The following is a 24171-nucleotide window of genomic DNA, read 5'->3' on the forward strand; positions in this document are numbered from 1 at the left end:
TCTCTAGTGCCGTTTCGAATATACATTAAACCAAGCTCAGTCCGCCTGGTTCAAGTGGACATAAAAGATCCCATGGCGTTATTCAAAGAATTGGGTGCTCTAGTGTCCTGACCAACAGACTGACTTGTCCTTCATTTCTTCTTTTTGTGGCATCTAGCTGTGGACAAATTGCCCGTTTTGCTTGCCTAGAATACGACAGTGATTCATAAGAACATCAGAAATAGGAACAGGAGTAGGCCATATGGCCCCTCGAGCCTGCTCCGCCATTTAATACGATCATGGCTGATCCGATCATGGACTCAGCTCCACTTCCCTGCCCGCTCCCCATAACCCCTTATTCCCTTATCGTTTAAGAAACTGTCTATTTCTGTCTTAAATTTATTCAGTGTCCCAGCCTCCACAGCTCTCTATGACTGTGGAGCACTTTGTGTAGTCCTGAGGATGTGATGGAGTACTGAGTAAATGCAAGGTCTTTGTTTCATGGGTAAATCCCTTGGCTCAGTGGTAGCACTCTTGCCTCTGAACATAATCCAGGCCGACATTCCCAGGGCAGTGCTGAGCGAGTGCCACACTGTCGGAGGTGCCGTCTTTCAGGTCAGGCGCTAAACCGAGGCCCCGTCTGCCCCCTCAGATGAACGGAAAAGATCTCATTGCACTATTTCGAAGAAAAGCAGACGAGTTCTCCCTGGTGTCCTGGCCATCATTTGTCCCTCGGTCAACATCTGTAACTATATCCCTTCTGATTGACTGTGTTTGTGATGCACTCCATGGCGGAATAGGCTGCACAAATTCGATGTCTTTGCTCAGACCTTAAAATCCAAGGTGATGACATCAGTGCTGCTAGTGTTCCGGGCTAGATTGGGGAGTAAAAAAATCCCATGACAGCAACTCTTCAAAGAAGAGCAGGGGAGTTCTCCCCGGTGTCCTGGGGCCAATGTTTATTGCTCAATCAATATCACTAAAACAGATTATCACATTGCTGTTTGTGGGAGCTTGCTGTGCGCAAATTGGCTGCTGCCTTTCCTACATTACAACAGTGACCACACTTCAAAAGTACTTCATTGGCTGCAAAGTGTTTTGGGATGACATGAGGTTGTGAAAGGGGCTGAATAAATGCAGTTCCGTTTTTAAATTACCGCGCTGTATAATAGCAAATCACACCAAATCAGATATTCTCAGCTAGTCGCGGTATCACAGTCGGTCACAGTGATCCTCGAAGGGTAGGGAAAGGCTTAGGTCAGCCAGGCTTTGCGTTGGGCGTTACTATTCAGCGAGCCCTGTTGGAAGGTGCTTCGGCCCCAGGCAAGGATCCGAGTCGCTGGCGATCTCGGTGGTTGAGGTGTCACAAGGCAGTCGGCACTTGTGCAACTGTACCCCAACAAACGGAACATTTTCAGGAGCAAATCGAGCAGAAAATGTAAGACAAAAGGAGGGATAAATGGATTTAAGGGAAAGCTAGGTAAAGAAATGAGGGAGAAAGGAATTGAATTGTTTGAAGAGGTAGCAGAGAGCGCAGACAAGGGTAATGGAGTTGATGTAATTTATCTAGATTTTCAAAAGGTCTTCAGTAGGGTACCCCATAATAGACTGATGAACAAGGTCAGGGAATACAGAGTCAGGGGACAAGTCGCAGAATGGAGAGCTAGCAGGCTTCAAGGCAGAAAGCAGAGAGTAGGGTAAAAGGTAGCTATTTCCAGTGTCAGAAGGTGGAACCACTGCTGTTCACAATTTATATTAACAATTTACACTTTGGAATCAAAAACACAATTTCTAAATTTGCGGATGACACCAAATTGGGGGGATAGTCAATACTGAGGAGGACTGCAACACATTGCAGGAGGACATTAATAAACTTGCAGAATAGGCATCTAATTGGCAAATGAAGTTCACCACAGATAAATGTGAGGTATTACATTTTGGTAGGAAGAATAGGGAGGTCACTTATTACTTGGAGGGTGAGAGTCTGGGTGGGGTAGAGGAACAAAGGGATCTCGGATACAAATCCACAAATCACTAAACGTGACACAGATTAGCAAGGCCATAAAAAAGACAAACCAAGCACTAGGGTTTATTTCTAGAGGGATAGATTGAAAAGTAAACCTGTATCGAACCTTGGATAGATCACACTTGGAGCTGCGTACAGTTCTGGTCACAATATTACAAAAAGGATATAGAGGCACTGGAGAGGGTGCAGAGAGGATTTACAAGGATGATACCAGAAATGCGAGAGTATACATAGCAGGAAAGGATGAACAGGCTGGGTCTCTTTTCTCTTGAAGAGAGAAGGCTGAGGGGTGACCTAATAGAGGTCTTTAAAATGATGAAAGGTTTTGATAGAGTGGATACCGAGAGAGTGTTTCCACTTGTGGGGAAGAGCATAACTAGAGGCCATCAATATAAGATAGTCACCCAGAAATTCAATAGGGAATTTAGGAGAAACTTCTTTACCCAGAGAGTGGTGAGAATGTGGAACTCACTACCACAGGGAGGGGTTGAAGCGAATAGTATCGATGTATTTAAGGGGAGGCTGGACAAGTGTATGAGGGAGAAGGGAATAGAGGGTTATGCTGATAGATTTAGATGAGGAAAGATGGGAGGAGGCTCGAGTGGAGCATAAACGCCGGCATGGTCTGGTTGGGCTGAATGGCCTGTTTCTGTGCTGTGACTTCTATGTAACAACCAGATAAGATGCGATGGATTATGTACCATGCTTAGAGCCAGGGGCAGTGTGGTGTTGCTTTGAGGAGCAAAGAAGGTTAAGAGGAGATTTGATAGAAGTATTCAAAATCAAGGATTGTTTTAATAGAGTAAATTAGGAGACAGAAGGGTCGGTTACCAGAGGACACAGATTTAAGGTGAGTGCAAAAGCACCAGAGGCAACATGAGGAGACATTGTTACACAGAGTTGTTATGTGGAATGCGCATTCCAGCTGATTATTCTTGAATCCCTGACTGTATCACACATATATAGCAACTCAAAGGGCAGTGGAAGCAGATTCAATAGTAACGTTCAAAAGGATATTGGATAAATACTTGAAGGGAAAAAATTGACAGGGCTCTGGGAAAGAGCCAGGGAGTGGGACTAATCGGATCGCTTTTTCAAAGAGCCAGCACAGGCACGATGGGCCGAATGGCCACCTCCTGTGCTGTAAGATACTAAGATTGAGGTAACGTGATCCGGGTGTTTAAAATAATGAAAGGGATAGATAAGGTTAAAGGGGAATCTGGACAATAAGACAAGGGCTAGAGGACACTAATACAAAAACGTTTTCAGCCACAGGATAGCGGACATTGTGAAAAGTATCATCAAAGGCGGTCCCTCGAAAGAGGATAACTTGCTTCCACATGAATTTCCAGATGTTTCAATGAAGGACCCGATATTCCAGTCCTGAACTCCAGGGGTGGAAGATGCCTGTGGGTGGATTTTTTTAACGTGGGGTGGCCGTTGTACACCAGCCACCACACGGGCTTGACAGAGCGAGGTCTTGGTCCAGTGGCAATGATTAACCAAGATGACTGGAGACCAGCTCTGCTGCACGGACCCAGTGTGCACACATATCGCAGTGTGGGCTGGCCCGTGCTGCCCCTGGGCCCTCGCCTCTTCTGGACCCCGAACCCTCATTTGCCGCAGCTCCACCATAATCTCTCGCCGCTCCTCCACCACAAACATTCGCGTTCCTCCGCCACAATCTCTCGCCGCTCCTCCGCCACAAAACACTCACCGCTCCTCCATCACGATCTCCCGCTGTATCTGCGCATCAAGTACTCGCCGCACCTCTGCCGCGATCGCCCACCGCACCTCCGCACCAAACATTCGCTGCACCTCCGCCACGATCCCTCAACGCTCCTCAGCCTCGATCACCCGTCGCACCTCTGCTGTACCCGGACCCCGCCGACAGACCTGCCCACACTCCAAACAGCGACCTGGGTCCTGATGAAAAGTATGTGCGTACATTGACACCTTTAAAGGAGCTGGCTCGGAATCTCTTGAGAAGGGTGGCGTTGAGAGTTAGAGAGATATTCGCCCCACTGCCTGATTCTTTTTGGGGGGTGTTCTCAGACAGGGTTCTCAGGTGATGGAGATCTGCCAGAGTCCATGATAGGACTCGGGATCGGGTGGTCTTCATGGAACCTAAAGTAGAAGCCCACTTATATTGATACCCTTTGAGCCTCAAGCCTGTTCCGCCATTCAATGAGATCACGGCTGATCTGCGACCTAACTCCATATACCTGTTTTTGCCCCATATCCCTTAATACCTTTGATTAACAAAAATCTATCAATCCTCAATTTAAACTGACAATTGACCCAGCATCAATTGCTGTTGGGGGAAGAGAGTTCCAAACTTCTACCGCCCTTTGTGTGTAGAAGTATTTCCTAATTTCACTCCTGAAAGGTCTGGCTCTTTTAGACTGTGTCCCCCAGTCCGAGATCCCCAACCAGCGGGAACAGTCTCTCTCTATCTACCCTATCTGCTCCGCTTAATATCCTGAAAACTTCGATCAGATCACCCCTTACCCTTCTAAATTCGAGGGAATACAACCCTAATTTGTGTAATCTCTCCTCGTAACTTAACTCTTGAAGTCTGGGTATCATTCTGGTAAACCTACGCTGCACTCCCTCCAAGACCAATATATCCTTCCTACAGTGTGGGGCCCAGAACTGCCCACAGTGCTCCAGGTGTGGTCTAACCAGAGCTTTGTACAGCAGAGCAGGTCTCCAGTCGTCCTGGTTAACCCTTGCCACTGGACCAAGACCTAGCTCCGTCAAGCCTGTGTGGTGGCTGGTGTGCAACGGTCACCCCACGTTAAAAAAATCCATCCACAGGCATCTTCCACCCTTCAGGATGTAGTTGAACACGTGTGAACTCATCCTTTTTTGGCGTGGAAGCAAGTCATCCTCATTTCGAGAGACTGCCTATGATGATGATTGTAAAGCTACAGCATAACTTCTACCCCCTTGTATTCTAGTCCTCGCGATATAAGGGCCAGCATTCCATCAGTCTTTTTGATTATTTTCTGTACCTGTCCCTGACATTTGAATGATCCATGTACCTGAACCCCCCAAGTCTCTTTGACAGCCACTGTTTTTAGCTTTTCACTATTTAGAAAGTACCTTGTTCTATCCTTTCTACGTCCAAAGGGGATGACCGAACACTTGCTTGCATTGAAATCCATTTGCAACAGTTTTTCTCATTCACTTCATCGCTCAATATCCCTTTGCAATTTTATGCTTCCATCTACACTGCTTACAATGCCGCCTATCTTTGTGTCATCGGCAAATTTGGATCCATGACTTTCTATGCCATCATCCAAGTCGTTAATAAATATTGTGAATAGCTGAGGTCCCTGTTAAGTATAAAGAAAGAGTCTGACTGGATACTGTGAGCTCAAAGTAAAGTGTGACCTTAGTCTTTTATTGCAGGTCTCCAGAGTGCCTCTCCAACCTGTCAGGCCTCCTTAAGTACCTGTGCTCCCAAGGGATTCTGGGATTCCTTGGGACTCCAGGGGACCTCAAAGGTAGTAATCTCAGGATTGCTACCAGCGCCACGTGCTAGTCAGAGTAGGAATCACAGGATAGCTCAGATGAATACGTGGCTTGAGCAGTGGTGCAGAAGGGAGGGATTCAAATTCCTGGGACATTGGAACCGGTTCTGGGGGAGGTGGGACCAGTACAAACCGGACGGTCTGCACCTGGGCAGGACTGGAACCAATGTCCGAGAGGGAGTGTTTGCTAGTGCTGTTGGGGAGGTGTTAAACTAATATGGCAGGGGGATGGGAACCTATGCAGGGAGTCAGAGGGAAGTAGAATGGGGGCAGAAGCAAAAGATCGAAAGAAGAAAAGTAAAAGTGGAGGGCCGAAAAACCTAAGGCAAAAAGCAAAAGGAACCACATTACAGCAAAATTCTAAAGGGGCAAAGTGTGTTAGAAAAACAAGCCTGAAGGCTCTGTGCCTCAGTGCAAGGAGTATTCGGAATAAGGTGGACGAATTAACTGCGCAGATAGCAGTTAATGGGTATGATGTAATTGACATCACGGAGACATGGCTCCAGGGTGACCAAGGCTGGGAACTCAACATCCAGGGGTATTCAACATTTAGGAAGGATAGACAGAAAGGAAAAGGAGGCGGGGTGGCATTGCTGGTTAAAGAGGAAATTAATGCAATAGTAAGAAAGGACATTAGTTTGGATGATGTGGAATCTGTATGGGTGGAGCTACGGAATACCAAGGGACAGAAAACGCTAGTGGGAGTTGTGTACAGACCACCAAACAGTAGTAGTAAGGTTGGGGACAGCATCAAACAAGAAATTAGGGATGCATGCAATAAAGGTACAGCAGTAATCATGGGTGACTTTAATCTACATATTGATTGGGCTAATCAAGCTGGTAGCAATGCGGTGGAGGAGGATTTCCTGGAGTGTATTAGGGATGGTTTTCTAGACCAATATGTCGAGGAACCAACTAGAGAGCTGGCCATCCTAGACTGGGTGATATGTAATGAGAAAGGACTAATTAGCAATCGTGTTGTGCGAGACCCCTTGGGGAAGAGTGACCATAACATGATACAATTCTTTGTTAAGATGGAGAATGACACAGTTAATTCAGAAACTAGGGTCCTGAACTTAAGGAAAGGTAACTTCGATGGTATGAGATGTGAATTGGCTAGAATAGACTGGCGGATGATACTTAAAGGGTTGATGGTGGATAGGCAATGGCAAACATTTAAAGATCACATGGATGAACTTCTGCAATTGTACATCCCTGTCTGGAGTAAAAATAAAACTGGGAAGGTGGCTCAACCATGGCTAACAAGGGAAATTAAGGATAGTGTTAAATCCAAGGAAGAGGCATATAAATTGGCCAGAAAAGCAGCAAACCTGAGGACTGGGAGAAATTTAGAATTCAGCAGAGGAGGACAAAGGGTTTAATTAGGAGGGGGAAAATAGAGTATGAGAAGAAGCTTGCCGGGAACATAAAAACTGACTTCACATATTTATAGAAGCTTTTGCAGAGAAAAAAATTAGTGAAGACAAACCTAGGTCCCTTGCAGTCAGATTCAGGTGAATTTATAATGGGGAACAAAAATGGCAGACCAATTGAACAAATACTTTGGTTCTGTCTTCACGAAGGAAGACACAAATAACCTTCCGGAAGTATTAGGTGGCTGAGGGTCAAGTGAGAAGGAGGAACTGAAGGATATCCTTATTGATGGGATTGAAGGCCGATAAATCCCCGAACCTGATAGTCTGCATCCCAGAGTACTTAAGGAAGTGGCCCTAGAAATAGTGGATGCATTGGTGATCATTTTCCAACAGTCTGTCGATTCTGGATCATTTCCTCTGGACTGGAGGGTAGCTAATGTAACACCACTTTTTAAAAAAGGAGGGAGAGAGAAAGCGGGTAATTATAGACCGGTTAGCCTGACATCAGTAGTGGGGAAAATGGTGGAATCAATTATTAAGGATGAAGTAGCAGCGTACTTGGAAAGCAGTGACAGGATCGGTCCAAGTCAGCATGGATTTATGAAGGGGAAATCATGCTTGACAAATCTTCTAGAATTTTTTGAGGATATAACTAGTAGAGTGGACAAGGGAGAACCAGTGGATGTGGTGTATTTGGACTTCCCAAAGGCTTTTGACAAGGCCCCACACAATTGATTGGTGTGCAAAATTAAAGCACATCATATTAGGAATGGATGGAGAACTGGTTGGCAGACAGGAAGCAGAGAGTCGGGATAAACGGGTCCTTTTCAGAATGGCAGGCAGTGACTAGAGGAGTGCCGCAGGGCTCAGTGCTGGGACCCCAGCTATTTACAAAACATCAATGATTTAGATGAAGGAATTGAGTGTAATATCTCCAAGTTTGCAGATGACTAAACTAGGTGGCGGTGTGAGCTGTGAGGGGGACACTAAGAGGCTTCAGGGTGACTTGGACAATTTGGTGAGTGGGCAAATGCATGGCAGATGCAGTATAATGTGGATAAACGTGAGGTTATCCACTTTGGGGGCAAAAACTCGAAGACAGAATATTATCGAAATGGGGGCAGATTAGGAAAAGGGGAGGTGCAACGAGACCTCGGTGTCATGGTTCATCAGTCATTGAAATTTGACATACAGGTACAGCAGGCGATGAAGAAGGCATATGGCATGTTGGCCTTCATAGCTAGGGGATTTGAGTATAGGAGCAGGGAGGTCATACTGCAGTTGTACAGGGCCTTGGTGAGGCCTCACCTGGAATATTGTGTTCAGTTTTGGTCGTCTAATCTGAGGAAGGACATTCTTGTTATTGAGGGAGTGCAGCGAAGGTTCACCAGACTGATTCCAGGGATGGCTGGACTGACATATGAGGAGAGACTGGATCAACTGGGCTTTTATACACTGGAGTTTAGAAGGATGAGAGGGGATCTCATAGAAAAATACAAGATTCTGATGGGACTGGACAGGTTAGATGCAGGTAGAATGTTCCCGATGTTGGGGAAGTCCAGAACCAGGGGACACAGTCTGAGGATAAGGGGTAGGCCATTTAGGACTGAGATGAGGAGAAACTTCTTCAATCAGCGAGTTGTTAACCTGTGGAATTCCCTGCCGCAGAGAGTTGTTGATGCCAGTTCATTGGATATATTCAAGAGGGAGTTAGATATGGCCCTTACGGCTAAAGGGATCAAGGGGTATGGAGAGAAAGCAGGAAAGGGGTACTGAGAGAATGATCAGCCATGATCTTATTGAATGGCGGTGCAGGCTCGAAGGGCCGAATGGCCTACTCCCTGTGCCTCTTTTCTATGTTTCTATGAGCCCTCTGGTGGCTGTACAGGGCATATACAAGTTTACATATATAACAACACTCCCCCAATGTCACTGTAAATGTAACTATTTACAAGGTGAGACGATCTGGGGCCCTTCTTTCCCTGGTTGATCGTCTCGGTGCAGATGCTGGTGTTGTGAACTGTCTGTTGGACCCTCGCTGGGCAGCTCTGCAGCTGGCCTTGCTGGTGTGGTGAGTCCTGCTGAGATGCTGTGGATGATGGGTTCTGCTTCGTGGCCAACCACGGTGTCGGTTGCCACTGGTGTGTATGTTGGAGTGTCAAAGAAGGTAGGGTCCAAAGTGGGTTGCTCAGGATAGTCCGTGAATCTGAGTTTGATTTGGTCCAAGTGTTTCCATTTGGAAGTTTGACCCGAAACACGCTGCTCCCCTCTTTGGCCACAATGGTGCCGGGAAGCCACTTGGGACCTTGCCCATAGTTCAATACAAATACAGGATCATTGACTTCAATCTCGCGTGATACATTTGCACTATCATGGTATGCACTTTGTTGAAGCCGCCTGCTCTCTACCTGTTCATGTAGATCAGGGTGAACTAACGAGAGCCTTGTCTTAAGTGTCCTTTTCATGAGCAGTTCATCAGGTGGGTTCCCAGTGCGTGAGTGAGGTCTCGTGCGGTAACTAAGCAGGACTCGGGATAGGCGAGTCTGCAGTGAGCCTTCAGTTACCCTCTTCCAGCCTTGCTTGATGGTTTGCACTGCTCTCTCTGCCTGACCATTGGATGCTGGTTTGAACGGGGCAGATGTGACATGTTTGATCCCGTTGCGGGTCATGAATTCTTTGAACTCGGCACTGGTAAAACATGGACCGTTGTCGCTCACAAGGACATCGGGTAGCTCGTCCGTGGCAAACATGGCCCGCAGGCTTTCAATAGTGGCAGCGGACGTGCTTGCCGACATTATCTCACATTCAATTCACTTGGAGTACACGTCTACAACCACAAGGAACATTTTACCCAAGAACGGACCTGCATAGTCGACATGGACCCTAGACCACAGTTTGGAGGGCCAAGATCATAAACTTAGTGGCTCCTCCCTGGGTACATTACTTAACTGCGAGCATGTGTTACATCTGTGCATGCAGGACTCCAAGTCCGCATCGATACCGGGCCATCACACGTGGGATCTGGCTATCGCTTTCATCATTACGATGCCTGGGTGGGTACTGTGGAGGTCACTGATGAAGGTGTCTCTGCCCTTCTTGGGGACCACTACTCGATTGCCCCACAGAAGGCAGTCTGCTTGTATAGACATTTCATCTTTGCGCCGCTGGAGTGGCTTTATCTCTTCCTGCATTTCCACTGGGACACTGGACCAGCTCCCGTGAAGCACACAGTTTTTAACTAGGGACAGCAAGGTGTCCTGGCTCGACAAGGTTCTAATCTGTTGGGCTGTGACGGGTGATTGTTCACTCTCAAATGCTTCCATAACCATGGCTAGATCTGCGGGCTGCGCCATTTCCACTCCGTGGTGGGCAATGGCAGCCTGCTGAGAGCATCGGCACAGTTTTCTGTGCCTGGCTTGTGGCGGATGGCGTAGCTATATGCGGACAACGTGAGCGCCCACCTCTGGATGCGGGCCGATGCATTAGTATTTATCCCCTTACTCTTGGAAAACGGATATAAGTGGCTTATGGTCAGTTTCCAATTCGAATTTTAGCCCAAACAGGTATTGATGCATTTTCTTTACCCCATAGACACACGCTAACGCTTCTTTCTCAATCATGCTGTAGGCTCTTTCAGCCTTAGACAGACTCCTGGATGCATAAGCAACCGGTTGCAGTTTCCCAAAATCATTAGCTCGTTGCAATACACACCCGACGACGCATGACATGCGAGTACCAAACGCTTACATGGATCATACAACACAAGAAATTTGTTTGAGCATAACAATTTTCTCCCTTTTACAAAGGCGTTTTCTTGGCTTTTGCCCCATACCCATTTGTCTCCTTTACGCAGTAAGGCGTGCAGTGATTCTAACAGTGTGCTGAGACCCGGTAAGAAGTTACCAATATGGTTCAGGAGTCCGAGAAACGATCCCAGCTTGATCACGTTCTGTGGCCTAGGTGTGTTCTCGATTGCCTCCGTCTTCGAATCGGTGGGCCTGATGCCGTCCGCCGAGATTCTTCTCCCCAGGAACTCTACTTCAGGCATCAGGAAAACGCACTTCAAGCGTTTTAATCTGAGCCTCATGCGGTTGAGTCGACGAAGAACCTCCTCCAGGTTCTGCAGATGCTCGCTTGTGTCCCGACCTGTAACCAAGATGTCGTCCTGGAAGACCACCGTGAGCGGGACCGACTTCAGTAAGCTTTCCATGTTTCTCTGGAATATCGCTGCCGCTGATCGAATTCCAAATGGGCTTCTGTTATAAATGAAACAATCTTTGTGCGTGCTGATGCAGGTGCGGGCCTTCGATGATTCCTCCAGCTACTGCGTCATGTAGGCTGAGGTCAAGTGCAGCTTCGTGAACGTCTTTCCTCCCGCCTGCGTAGCAGAAAGGTCGTCGGCCTTTGGTAGTGGGTATTGGTCCTGCAGGGAGAAACGATTGATAGTTACTTTGTAACCACCACAGATTCTGATGGTGCCATCTCCCTTGAGGACAGGAACGATCGGACTGGCCCACTCGTTGAATTCGATCGGCCAAATGATGCCCTCTCGTTGCAGCCGGTCTAGCTCGATCTCTACCCTTTCTCTCATCATATACGTTACTGCTCTTGTCTTGTGATGGATGGGTCGTGCCCCCGGAATTAGATGGATCTGCACTTTTGCTCCTTGGAATTTCCCGATGCCTGGTTCGAACAGCGAAGGAAATTTGTTTAAGACCTGGGCACACAAAGTGTCATCAGCGGGCGAGAGCACTCGGATGTCGTCCCAGTTCCAGCGTATCTTTCCCAGCCAGCTCCGCCGAGCAGCGTGGGACCATCGCCCGGTACCACCCAGAGTGGTCGCTTGTGCACCACTCCATCGTAGGAGCCTTTTATAGCAGCACTGCCGATTGCGGGAATCAGTTCCTTTGTGTAAGTTCTGTTTTGTGTGAATTGGAGTCAAGACTGGCCTTGAGGCCTTGCTGCACCACAATTTTTCGAAAGTCTTTTTGCTCATAATGCTCTGGCTCGCGCCCGTGTTCAACTCCATTGACACCGGGAGTCCATTTAGTTCAACCTTTAGCATTATTAGGGGACACTTCGTGGTAAATGTATGCATCCTATATACCTCTGCCTTCTATGTCTGAGACTCTGATTCGTCGTGATCCGCCGTGGATCTGTCCTCCTCTGTAACATGTTGGTTTGCAGGATTAACAGGATTTGCAGCTCGCCTGCACATACTTTGGAGGTGTCCCATTGTTCCACAGCCCTTGCAAACGTACCCTTTGAAGTGGCATGAATGGAAACGATGATCACCCCCGCAGCGCCAACAAGGTGTTAATAGCCTTGCATTCATCACCCTTGATGGTGGACTCTGAGACATCTCCGGGCGTGTAGCTACAGGCATGTGTGACCTGCCCTGTATGTTGCGATTTGAAAACAAGATCACTTTGTTCACAGTACTTGTAGCAGCACTTGTGTGCTGAGAGATTTGCTTGGTATTGACACTGGTGGCAATGAACGCCTGGGCTATCGCTATGGTCTTACTCAAGGTTGGGGTCTCTACAGTCAAAAGTTTGCCAAGTATGGTTTCGTGGCCAATGCCAAGTATGAAGAAGTCTCTGAGCATGTGCTCCAAATGTCTTCAAATTCGCAATGTTCTGCAAGGCTTCTTAGCTCGGAGACATAACTCGCCACTTCCTGGCCTTTAGACCTTTTGTAGGTGTAGAACCGATACCTCGCCATTAGAAAGCTTTCCTTCGGGTTCAAATGCTCTCGGACCAGTGTGCACAAATCATCGTACGATTTCGCTGTGGGATTCGCTGGAGTGAGCAGATTCTTCATGAGGCCATACATTGGTGCCCCACAGACGGTGAGGAGGATCACCCTTCGTTTGGCAGCGCCCTCTTCCCCATCTAGCTCGTTGGCCACGAAGTATTGGTCGAGTCGATCCACAAAGGTTTCTCAATCTCCCTCCGAGAAATTCTCCAGGATTCCCACTGTTCTCTGCATCTTTGGGTTCGTTATCTGTATCTCGTCGTCAGTTGTTAAGTCTGAAGAAAGAGTCTGACTGGATACTGTGAGCTCAAAGTAAAGTGTGACCGTAGTCTTTTATTGCAGGTCTCCAAAGTGCCTCTCCAACCTGTGAGGCCTCCTTAAATACCTGTGCTCCCAAGGGATTGTGGGATCCCTTGGGACTCCAGGGGATGAGCCCTCTGGTGGCTGTACAAGGTAAATACAAGTTCACAGATATAACAGTCCCAGCACAGCAAGGCTACTCACATCCTGGCAATTCGCGTATCTGCCCATTATCCCTACTCTCTGCCTCCTGTCGCTCAGCCAATTTCCCAACCGGGCCAATAATTTTCCCTCAACTCTGTGGGCCTCCAATTTGGATAACAGTCTCTTACGAGGGACTTTAGCAGATACCTTCTGGAAGTCCATATAAATAACGTCCACAGACGTAAATAACGTCCCTGGAGCGAGTGGCCCTTTTCCCTCCGGATTTCCTTATGAACGAATTACATCTGCGGCTTGTGTGCGTGCCAGGATGGGCCTGGAGCTGGCCGTTCCTGGGAGAGAAGGAACGCAGTGTACACCATCTGTATATTTTTACAGTCATCAATACTTTGCCTCTGCTACCCCTGTGCCTCATTCTTTATCCTGCAATCTGAAAGAAGCTTTTCTTGGCAAAGCATTGAATTGAAAAGCATTCAAGTGCCTGATTTTACTTTCAACCAAACCCTTTTTTGTAAATTTGGGGTTAGCCTTTGCCTCACTGTTATGTGCAAACTAGTTTAGTTCAACATACACTGGAATAAACAGCCTTTGATCACTGAAGCATTGCTGTGGCCTGCACAGGCGTGTGTCCGATCTACCGCTTGATCTATTAGCATGCGGAGGCTGCAGTCACACTCTGTTATTTTTCTAGCCTGAACCAGTTACAACCTATTGTGATTCCACTGACAGCGCAGCGCGCGCAGGAGGCTGCAGGACAAATGCCAGGTTTCTGAGGCTCCGCTCCAGGGCTCAGTGGGAAAAGGCATCGCCTGGTGTAGTTCTGCGCCCGACACCAGCCTCGGCCTCCTGGTTCAGTGCCTTGTCCTCCTTCAACAATCCCTCCAGGGCTTCGCTCCACCTTACGCCCACAAGCTCTTGCAGCCCTACATCCCAGGACCACCCTTTAGATCCCCCAGAAAGAAAGAAAGAAAGAAAGAGTTGTATTTATATAGCACCTTTCACACACCCTCAGGATGTCCCAAAGTGCTTTGCAGCCAGTGAACTATTGCCAAAGTGTAGTCACTGTTGTATTGTGTAGTCACTGTTGTATTGTTGGTAAACACGACCACCAATCTGCGCACAGCAAGCTCCCAGACAGGAATGAGACAATGGCCGGATAATCTGCTTTTAGTGAGGTTGGCCAGGATAAAGGTCTGATTTCTGAGAACTCCCCCCTGCTGCTCTTCGACTAGTGCCAAGGGATCTTTTGCATCCACCTGAGAGTACAGACGGGGCCTCGGTTGAATGTCTCATCTAAAAGACGGCACCTCCGACAGTACAGCACTCCCTCAGCACTGCATTGGAGTGTCAGCCTGAATTTTTGTGCTCAACTTCCTGGAGTGGACTTGAACCCACAACCTTCTGACTCAGAGGCGAGAGAACCAAAGCTGACATGATGCCCCTTCATCAACAAGGAACATAGAAACAGCCATTCCACCATACAGAGAAAGGAGGCCACGGATTGCCAGGGTTGGATGGAGGCACTCTGCTGGTCTTGCTGTAGAAACATAGAAACATAGAAAATAGGTGCAGGAGCAGGCCATTCGGCCCTTCGAGCCTGCACCACCATTCAATAAGATTATGGCTGATCATTCACCTCAGTACCCCTTTCCTGCTTTCTCTCCATACCCCTTGATCCCTTTAGCCGTAAGGGCCATATCTAACTCCCTCTTGAATATATCCAATGAACTGGCATCAACAACTCTCTGCGGCAGGGAATTCCACAGGTTAACAACTCTCTGAGTGAAGAAGTTTCTCCTCATCTCAGTCCTAAATGGCCTACCCCTTATCCTTAGACTGTGTCCCCTGGTTCTGGACTTCCCCAACATCGGGAACATTCTTCCCGCATCTAACCTGTCCCGTCCCGTCAGAATCTTATACGTTTCTAGGCCCAGTTGATCCAGTCTCTCCTCATATGTCAGTCCAGCCATCCCGGGAATCAGTCTGGTGAACCTTCGCTGCACTCCCTCAATAGCAAGAACGTCCTTCCTCCGATTAGGAGACCAAAACTGAACACAATATTCCAGGTGAGGCCTCACCAAGGCCCTGTACAACTGTAGTAAGACCTCCCTGCTCCTATACTCATCCCCTAGCTATGGAGGCCAACATGCCATTTACCGCCTTCACCGCCTGCTGTACCTGTATGCCAACCTTCAATGACTGATGAACCATGACACCCAGGTCTCGTTGCACCTCCCCTTTTCCTAATCTGCCGCCATTCAGATAATATTCTGCCTTCGTGTTTTTGCCCCCAAAGTGGATAACCTCACATTTATCCACATTATACTGCATCTGCCATGCATTTGCCCACTCACCTAACCTGTCCAAGTCACTCTGCAGCCTCTTAGCGTCCCCCTCACAGCTCACACCCCCCCCCCCCCCCCAGTTTAGTGTAATCTGCAAACTTGGAGATATTACTCTGTAGGGTGAGGTGGCTGTCCCCTAGGTCACAGGGTCAGGGGGAAGAACATTCCCAGACAGAGTGACGTTCTGGGACTCTTAATACGGGCCTGCTCAAAATTGGCACAGGTTATCACTTGGAGCGGGTCCCACTCACAGCCCTCCATGTGGCTCAGAGGGAGGAGAAGCAGAAAGGGCAAAAGGTTAAAGGGAAAAGGTAAAACTACATGGTGTTTCCTCACATTCTGAGGAATTCCGGTAAATGCAAATATTTTGTCCTTTCACTGCGACTCCAGTGTCAATGTAGGTACTATGAACGGGCACTCTGAACTGATGCACCGGACTGGCACCAGGGATGATGGGCTTCAGGTATGTGGAGAGACTGGAGAAGCTGAGACTAATCTCTTTAGAGCATAGAAGGTTACGGGGGAGATTCAGTAGGTGTTCACAATTACGCGGGGTTTTGATAGAATACAGAGGGAGAAATTGTTGGCACTGGCGGGAGGCTGGCTAACCAGAGGACACGGATTTAAGCTCATGGCCATACGAACCTGGGGGAGACGGGAAGGATCGTTTCACGCAGCGAGTTGTTGGGATCTGGGACGCGCTGCCTGAAAGGGCGGTAGAAGCAGATTCAGTCGTAACTTTCAAACGGGAATTGGATGAATAATTGAAAAGGGACAATTTTGCAATGTTATGGGGTGGCAATAATTGGAGAGCTCGGAAGAGCTGGCACAGGCATGATGGGCCGAATGGCTGCCTTCACTGCTGTCAGATTGTGTGGTAAAGTGCGGCTGAGCATTGCGCTCCTTTATTTCCAGCTGTCTACATGTGTGAGTGTGCGAGGCGAGGAATCATGCCCACAGTAGACACGGCGTCCAAGGACTGCTCTCCCCAGTCGCTCGTGGCGGGCGAGCTCCTGCCTGCTTCCGCCGGCGTAACGTACGAGCTTTGTGCCGGGATTGTCGACAAGTCGGACCTTTCGCTGCAGGAAATAGCCAAGGAAGAGGTTCTGGAGGAATGTGGCTACAACGTGTCGGTGGGAAACTTGCAGAAGATTACCTCGTACAGGTGAGTGCATTCTAAAGGTGATGGGGTAGTCATTGTCGCCGGGCGTGTGGCGGTTACCTGATCACTTGGGCGGGACTTTCACGTTCTGTTCCCACACTGTCATAGACAACAAACAGGGTGGGAGAAAGGGGAAGGAACCTCTGTACAACAGGTCAACTCAGCCCTGGGAGTGTTTCACAGGACAAGTATACAGGGAGCTTTATTGTATATCTAACCCTGTGCTGTACCTGCCCTGGGAGTGTTTGATGGGACAGTGTAGAGGGAGCTTTACTCTGTATCTAACCCCGTGCTGTACCTGCCCTGGGAGTGTTTGATGGGACAGTGTAGAGGGAGCTTTACTCTGTATCTAACCCCCTGTACCTGCCCTGGGAGTGTTTGATGGGACAGTGTAGAGGGAGCTTTACTCTGTATCTAACCCATGCTGTACCTGCTCTGGGAGTGTTTGATGGGACAGTGTGGAGGGAGCTTTACTCTGTATCTAACCCCGTGCTGTACCTGCCCTGGGAGTGTTTGATGGGACAGTGTAGAGGGAGCTTTACTCTGTATCTAACCCCGTGCTGTACCTGCCCTGGGAGTGTTTGATGGGACAGTGTGGAGGTTGTGCACCTTTCTTGCTGCAATGCTACATCTCCCCCTCAGCAAGCTCCCCGCCGGAGTGGAGCTAAATTATAGAACAGATGGGAATCTGTTCAAGCTCCGCCGCCTCCAGTCCAGACCCAAGGTCTCCCATCCTCGATCATCGAACTACAGTAGGCGGATGACGCTTGCATCTGCGCACACTCAGAGGCCGACCTGCGAGCCTTTGTCAGCACCTTCACCGAGGCGGACGAGAGGATGGGCCTTACACTAAACATCCGTAAGACAAAGGTCCTCCACCAACCTGCCCCTGCCACACAACACTGCCCCCGCAGTCATCAAAATCCACTAGGGGGCACAGCCTCAAAATACGGGGGAGCCAATTTAAAACCGAGTTGAGAAGGAATTTCTTCTCCCAGAGGGTTGTGAATCTGTGGAATTCTCTGCCCAGGGAAGTAGTTGAGGCTAGCTCATTGAATGTATTCAAGTCACAGATAGATAGATTTTTAGCCAATAAGGGAATTAAGGGTTACGGGGAGCAGGCGGGTAAGTGGAGCTGAGTCCACGGCCAGATCAGCCGTGGTCTTTTTAAATGGCGGAGCAGGCTCGAGGGGCTAGATGGCCTACTCCTGTTCCTAATTCTTATGTTCTTATAACAGTGTAGCACTCCCTCAGCACTGCACTGAGTGCCAGCCTAGATTATGTACACATCACCATCGCCATAGGCAGTCCCTTGGAGTCGAGGATGACTTGCTTCGACTTTAAAAGTGAGTTCTCAGGTATCTGAGGAGTCCAATGCGGGTGGTATAGACAGTGGTTAAAGGAAAAGGTGGGTGGGGAGTCTGGTTTCTGCATGCTCTCGGCGATGAGACTCGAGGTGCTCAGCGCCCTCCCGGATGCACTTCCTCCACTTTGGGCGGTCGTGGGTCAGAGATTCCCAAGAGTCGGTGGGGATGTTGCACTTTATCAGGGAGGCTTTGAGGGTGTCCTTGAAACATTTCCTCTGTCCATCTGGGGCTTGCTTGCCGTGTCGAAGCTCCGCGTAGAGCGCTTGCTTTGGGAATATTGTGTCGGGCACGCGGACGATATGGCCCGCCCAACGGAGTTGATCGAGTGTGGTCAGTGTTTCTATGCTGGGGATGTTGGCCTGAGCGAGAACACTGACATTGGTGCGTCTATCCTCCCAATGGATTTTCAGGGTCTTACGGAGGCAGTGCTTCTCCAGCTTTTTGAGGTGTCTGCTGTACATAGTCCATGTCTCTGAGCCATATAGGAGGGTGGGAATCACCTGCCTGTAGACCATGAGCTTGGTGCCAGATTTGAGGTCCTGGTCTTCAAACACTCTCTTCCTCAGGCGACCGAAGAGTACGCTGGCGCACTGAAGGCAGTGTTGGACCTCGTCATCAGTGTCTGCTCTTGCTGACAGTAGGCTCCCGAGATATGGAAAATGGTCCACGTTGTCTAGTCTCCCCGACCAGTGGAAACAACCTCTCTGCCTCTATCTTGTCTATCCCTTTCATTATTTTAAATGTTTCTATAAGATCACCCCTCATCCTTCTGAACTCCAACGAGTAAAGACCCAGTCTACTCAATCTATTATCATAAGGTAACCCCCTCATCTCCGGAATCAGCCTAGTGAATCGTCTCTGTACCCCCTCCAAAGCCAGTATATCCTTCCTTAAGTAAGGTGACCAAAATTGCACGCAGTACTCCAGGTGCGGCCTCACCAATACCCTGTACAGTTGCAGCAGGACCTCCCTGCTTTTGTACTCCATCCCTCTCGCAATGAAGACCAACATTCGATTCGCCTTCCTGATTACCTGCTGCACCTGCAAACTAACTTTTTGGGATTCATGCACAAGGACCCCCAGGTCCCTCTGCACCACAGCATGTTTTAATTTCTTCCCATTCAAATAATATTCCCTTTTACTGTTTTTTTTTTCCAAGGTGGAATACCTCACATTTTCATAACGGGGAACAAAGAAATGGCGGACCAATTGAACAAGTACTTTGGTTCGGTATTCACTGAGGAGGACACAAACAACCTTCCGGATATAAAAGGGGTCGGAGGGTCTAGTAAGGAGGAGGAACTGAGGGAAATCCTTATTAGTCGAGAAATTGTGTTGGGGAAATTGATGGGATTGAAGGCCGATAAATCCCCAGGGCCTGATGGACTGCATCCCAGAGTACTTAAGGAGGTGGCCTTGGAAATAGTGGATGCATTGACAGTCATTTTCCAACATTCCATTGACTCTGGATCAGTTCCTATGGAGTGGAGGGTAGCCAATGTAACCCCACTTTTTAAAAAAGGAGGGAGAGAGAAAACAGGGAATTACAGACCGGTCAGCCTGACATCGGTAGTGGGTAAAATGATGGAATCAATTATTAAGGATGTCATAGCAGTGCATTTGGAAAGAGGTAATATGATAGGTCCAAGTCAGCATGGATTTGTGAAAGGGAAATCATGCTTGACAAATCTTCTGGAATTTTTTGAGGATGTTTCCAGTAGAGTGGACAAGGGAGAACCAGTTGATGTGGTATATTTGGACTTTCAGAAGGCGTTCGACAAGGTCCCACACAAGAGATTAATGTGCAAAGTTAAAGCACATGGGATTGGGGGTAGTGTGCTGACATGGATTGAGAACTGGTTGTCAGACAGGAAGCAAAGAGTAGGAGTAAATGGGGACTTTTCAGAATGGCAGGCAGTGACTAGTGGGGTACCGCAAGGTTCTGTGCTGGGGCCCCAGCTGTTTACACTGTACATTAATGATTTAGACGAGGGGATTAAATGTAGTATCTCCAAATTTGCGGATGACACTAAGTTGGGTGGCAGTGTGAGCTGCAAGGAGGATTCTATGAGGCTGCAGAGCGACTTGGATAGGTTAGGTGAGTGGGCAAATGCATGGCAGATGAAGTATAATGTGGATAAATGTGAGGTTATCCACTTTGGTGGTAAAAACAGAGAGACAGACTATTATCTGAATGGTGACAGATTAGGAAAAGGGCAGGTGCAAAGAGACCTGGGTGTCATGGTACATCAGTCATTGAAGGTTGGCATGCAGGTACAGCAGGCGGTTAAGAAAGCAAATGGCATGTTGGCCTTCATAGCGAGGGGATTTGAGTACAAGGGCAGGGAGGTGTTGCTACAATTGTACAGGGCCTTGGTGAGGCCACACCTGGAGTATTGTGTACAGTTTTGGTCTCCTAACCTGAGGAAGGACATTCTTGCTATTGAGGGAGTGCAGCGAAGGTTCACCAGACTGATTCCCGGGATGGCGGGACTGACCTATCAAGAAAGACTGGATCAACTGGGCTTGTATTCACTGGAGTTCAGAAGAATGAGAGGGGACCTCATAGAAACTTTTAAAATTCTGACGGGGTTAGACAGATTAGATGCAGGAAGAATGTTCCCAATGTTGGGGAAGTCCAGAACCAGGGGACACAGTCTAAGGATAAGGGGGAAGCCATTTAGGACCGAGATGAGGAGGAATTTCTTCACCCAGAGAGTGGTGAACCTGTGGAATTCTCTACCACAGAAAGTTGTTGAGGCCAATTCACTAAATATATTCAAAAAGGAGTTAGATGAAGAAGTCCTTACTACTAGGGGAATCAAGGGGTATGGTGAGAAAGCAGGAATGGGGTACTGAAGTTGCATGTTCAGCCATGAACTCATTGAATGGCGGTGCAGGCTAGAAGGGCCGAATGGCCTACTCCTGCACCTATTTTCTATGTTTCTATGTTTCCGACATTGTATTCCATCTGCCAAACCTTAGCCCATTCACTTAACCTATCTAAATCTCTTTGCAGCCTCTCTGTGTCCTCTACACAACCCGCTTTCCCACTAATCTTTGTGTCATCTGCAAATTTTGTTACACTACACTCTGTCCCCTCTTCCAGGTCATCTATGTATATTGTAAACAGTTGTGGTCCCTGCACCGATCCCTGTGGCACACCACTAACCACCGATTTCCAACCCGAAAAGGACCCATTTATCCCGACTCTCTGCTTTCTGTTAGCCAGCCAATTCTCGATCCATGCTAATACATTTCCTCTGACTCCGTGTACCTCTATCTTCTGCAGTAACCTTTTGTTTGGCACCTTATCGAATGCCTTTTGGAAATCTAAATACACCACATCCATCGGTACTGCTTGATTGCACTATTCCTATCTAGATGTCCCGCTATTTCTTCCTTAATGATAGCTTCAAGCATTTTCCCCACTACAGATGTTGAAGGTGCTGTCTTTTTGATGAGACGTTAAACCAAGTCCCCATCTGATCTCTCGGGTGCAGTGGCACAATTCGAAGAAGAGCACAGGAATTCTGTCAAAGTCTTGCGTATAAAAGTTCCAAATGATTTAAAGTGGCCCGGTATCTGAATCCTTTAGATTAATGAATAATTTGCCTTGATCAATTTTTATCAATTCCTTTCATGTAATCCTAAAAACTATGATTCGGTCACGTATTCTCTACTTGACAGAGATATGGAGATCACGGAAATTGTGAACTCAGTCAGTTGTATTGATATCTCGGCACAGTTCCCGAGAGCGTTTAAACAATCAGTCTCCTAAATGACCGTGGCAAGTGATGCACCTGTCCCTTTGCACCATATAATGGTCAGTGTCTCAGTTTATTTTCATAATGATTTTGTTTCACCTGTTCTTTTAGCTTTCTAGTTCCTTATAGCGTCATCTGTGCGGAGAACAACAAACAGTGCTGTAGATAAGGAGGCCCATCTGCCTTCCCAATCTGAGATAGCTAACCGTGATTACTCATAAACTGTCGGGGCCCACTTATTTGCAAGTTACCATCACTCACCCTTTTTCCACCCTTCCCTCTCCAATTTCATTCTCCTGAAGGTGCTGGGGTTCCACCACGGGCATCTGCGCTGCCCTCTTGTTACCTTCGTGGGCCGCCCCGACCTGTGTGAGACCACCACCGCAGGTCAGGGCTATAAATAGAGCCGGAGCGCCGGGCCCTGGAACATGGTGGTGGAGGTGCGGTGAATGAGGGTACGGGGCCCAGAAGAGGCGAGGGCCCAGGGGCAGCACGGGCCCAGCCCACACTGCGATATGTGTGCGCACTAGATCCGTGCAGCAGGGCAGGTCTCCAGTCATCCTGGTTAACCCTTGCCACTGAACCAAGACCTCGCTCTGTCAAGCCCCGTGTGGTGGCTGGTGTGCAATGGTTACCACACGTTAAAAAAATCCACGCACAGGCATCTTCCACCCCCTCAACTGGAGTTCAGGACTGGAACATCGGGTCCTTCATCGAAACGTCTATGAACTCGTGTGGAAGCAAGTCATCCTCGATCCAGGGACCGTCTGTGATCTTGTTACCTCCCCCGAGTGGCCATTCTTCACATACCAGTCAATTGAAAGACTCGGAGGGTATCACATGCTGCCCTCGTCTGACACCCTACCCTCCCCCCCCCCCCCACACATCCTCTGTCCAGCAGTGGTCACTGGATAGTGGTCAGGAGCAGTAAGCCTAGCTGGCGTTTGCCCTCTCTAGTCCAGGGACCGCTAATTCCAATTGTACCTTTAGCAAGCCACCAACCCCCCCCCCGCCCACACCAAACTCCTTCCCGAACTGATATCAGTGATCCTAGTACAGGCCTGGGATGGCACATGGATGATTTTGATCTCACTCGGCCAAGGGCCTGTAGGACCAAATCCTCACTCATTGGACAAAGACATTGCACATCGGGATTGCGTATGGGATATAGAAAATACGCGAGGTAGAGAGAGAGCGCACGGGATTAGTTTTTTTTATTCGTTCCTAGGATGTGGGCATCGCTGGCAAGGCCGGCATTTATTGCCCATCCCTAATTGCCCCTTGAGAAGGTGGTGGTGAGCCGCCGCCTTGAACCGCTGCAGTCCGTGTGGTGAAGGTGCTCCCACAGTGCTGTTGGGGAGGGAGTTCCAGGATTTTGACCCAGCGACGATGAAGGAATGGCCGATATATTTCCAAGTCAGGATGGTGTGTGACTTGGAGGGGAGCTTGTAGGTGATGGTGTTCCAATGCGCCTGCTGCCCTTGTCCCTCTAGGTGGTAGAGGTTGCGGGTTTGGGAGGTGCTGCCGAAGAAGCCTTGGCGAATTGCTGCAGTGCATCTTGTAGATGGTACACATTGCAGCCACGGTGCGCCGGTGGTGGAGGGAGTGAATGTTGAAGGTGGTGGATGGGATGCCAATCAAGCGGCTGCTTTGTCCTGGATGGTGTCGAGCTTCTTGAATATTGTTGGAGCTGCACTCATCCAGGCAAGTGCAGAGTATTCCATCGCACTGCTGACTTGTGCCTTGTAGATGTGGAAAGGCTTTGGGGAGTCAGGAGGTGGGTCACTCCCCACAGACTCTCGCTTGTTGGAGATGGTCATTGGTACTTGTGTGTTGTGAATCTGACTTGCCACTTATCAGTCCAAGCCTGACTGTTGTCCAGGTCTTGCTGCCTTCAGCCATGGACTGCTTCACCGTCCTTGATTTCTCTCAGATAACACGAGACTAATTGATGTCTCCTCTTATATCATTGACTATATTTAAGGTGGAGATAGACAGATTTTTGAACGATAAGGAAGTCCAGGGTTATGGGGAGCAGACATTGAAGTGGGATTGAGGCCAAGATCAGATCAGCCATGATCTTATTGAATGGCAGAGCAGGCTTGAGGGGCCAGATGGCCTACTCCTGCTCCAATACGTATGTTCATTATCCGAGGAGTTCTGAATGAAATTGAACACTGTGCGATCATGAGCGAGCATTCCCACTTCTGACCTTATGATGGAGGGAAGGACATTGATGAAGCAGCTGAATATGGTTGTGCCTAGCACACTGCCCTGAGGAACTCCTGCAGTGATGTCCTGGGACTGGGATGATTGACCTCCAACAACCACAACCATCTTCCTTTGTGCTCGGTATGACGCCAGCCAGTGGAGAGTTTTTGCCCTGATTCC

General features: G+C 48.5%; 1 protein-coding gene across 2 annotated transcripts in view; it reads left to right on the forward strand.

Annotated features, from left to right (window-relative positions):
• The window catches only part of nudt14 (nudix (nucleoside diphosphate linked moiety X)-type motif 14), a 249592-nt gene that overhangs the window by 104430 nt on the left and 120991 nt on the right, over positions 1 to 24171 (forward strand). For both annotated transcript variants that reach the window (XM_070879687.1, XM_070879686.1), the window contains exon 4: positions 16400 to 16649. In XM_070879687.1, coding sequence (XP_070735788.1) covers positions 16400 to 16649 — 250 coding nt within the window. The remainder of the gene's footprint in view (positions 1 to 16399; positions 16650 to 24171) is intronic.

The sequence above is a fragment of the Pristiophorus japonicus genome, chromosome 4 (genome assembly GCF_044704955.1).
Source record: "Pristiophorus japonicus isolate sPriJap1 chromosome 4, sPriJap1.hap1, whole genome shotgun sequence".
Taxonomy (NCBI): Eukaryota; Metazoa; Chordata; class Chondrichthyes; family Pristiophoridae; genus Pristiophorus; species Pristiophorus japonicus.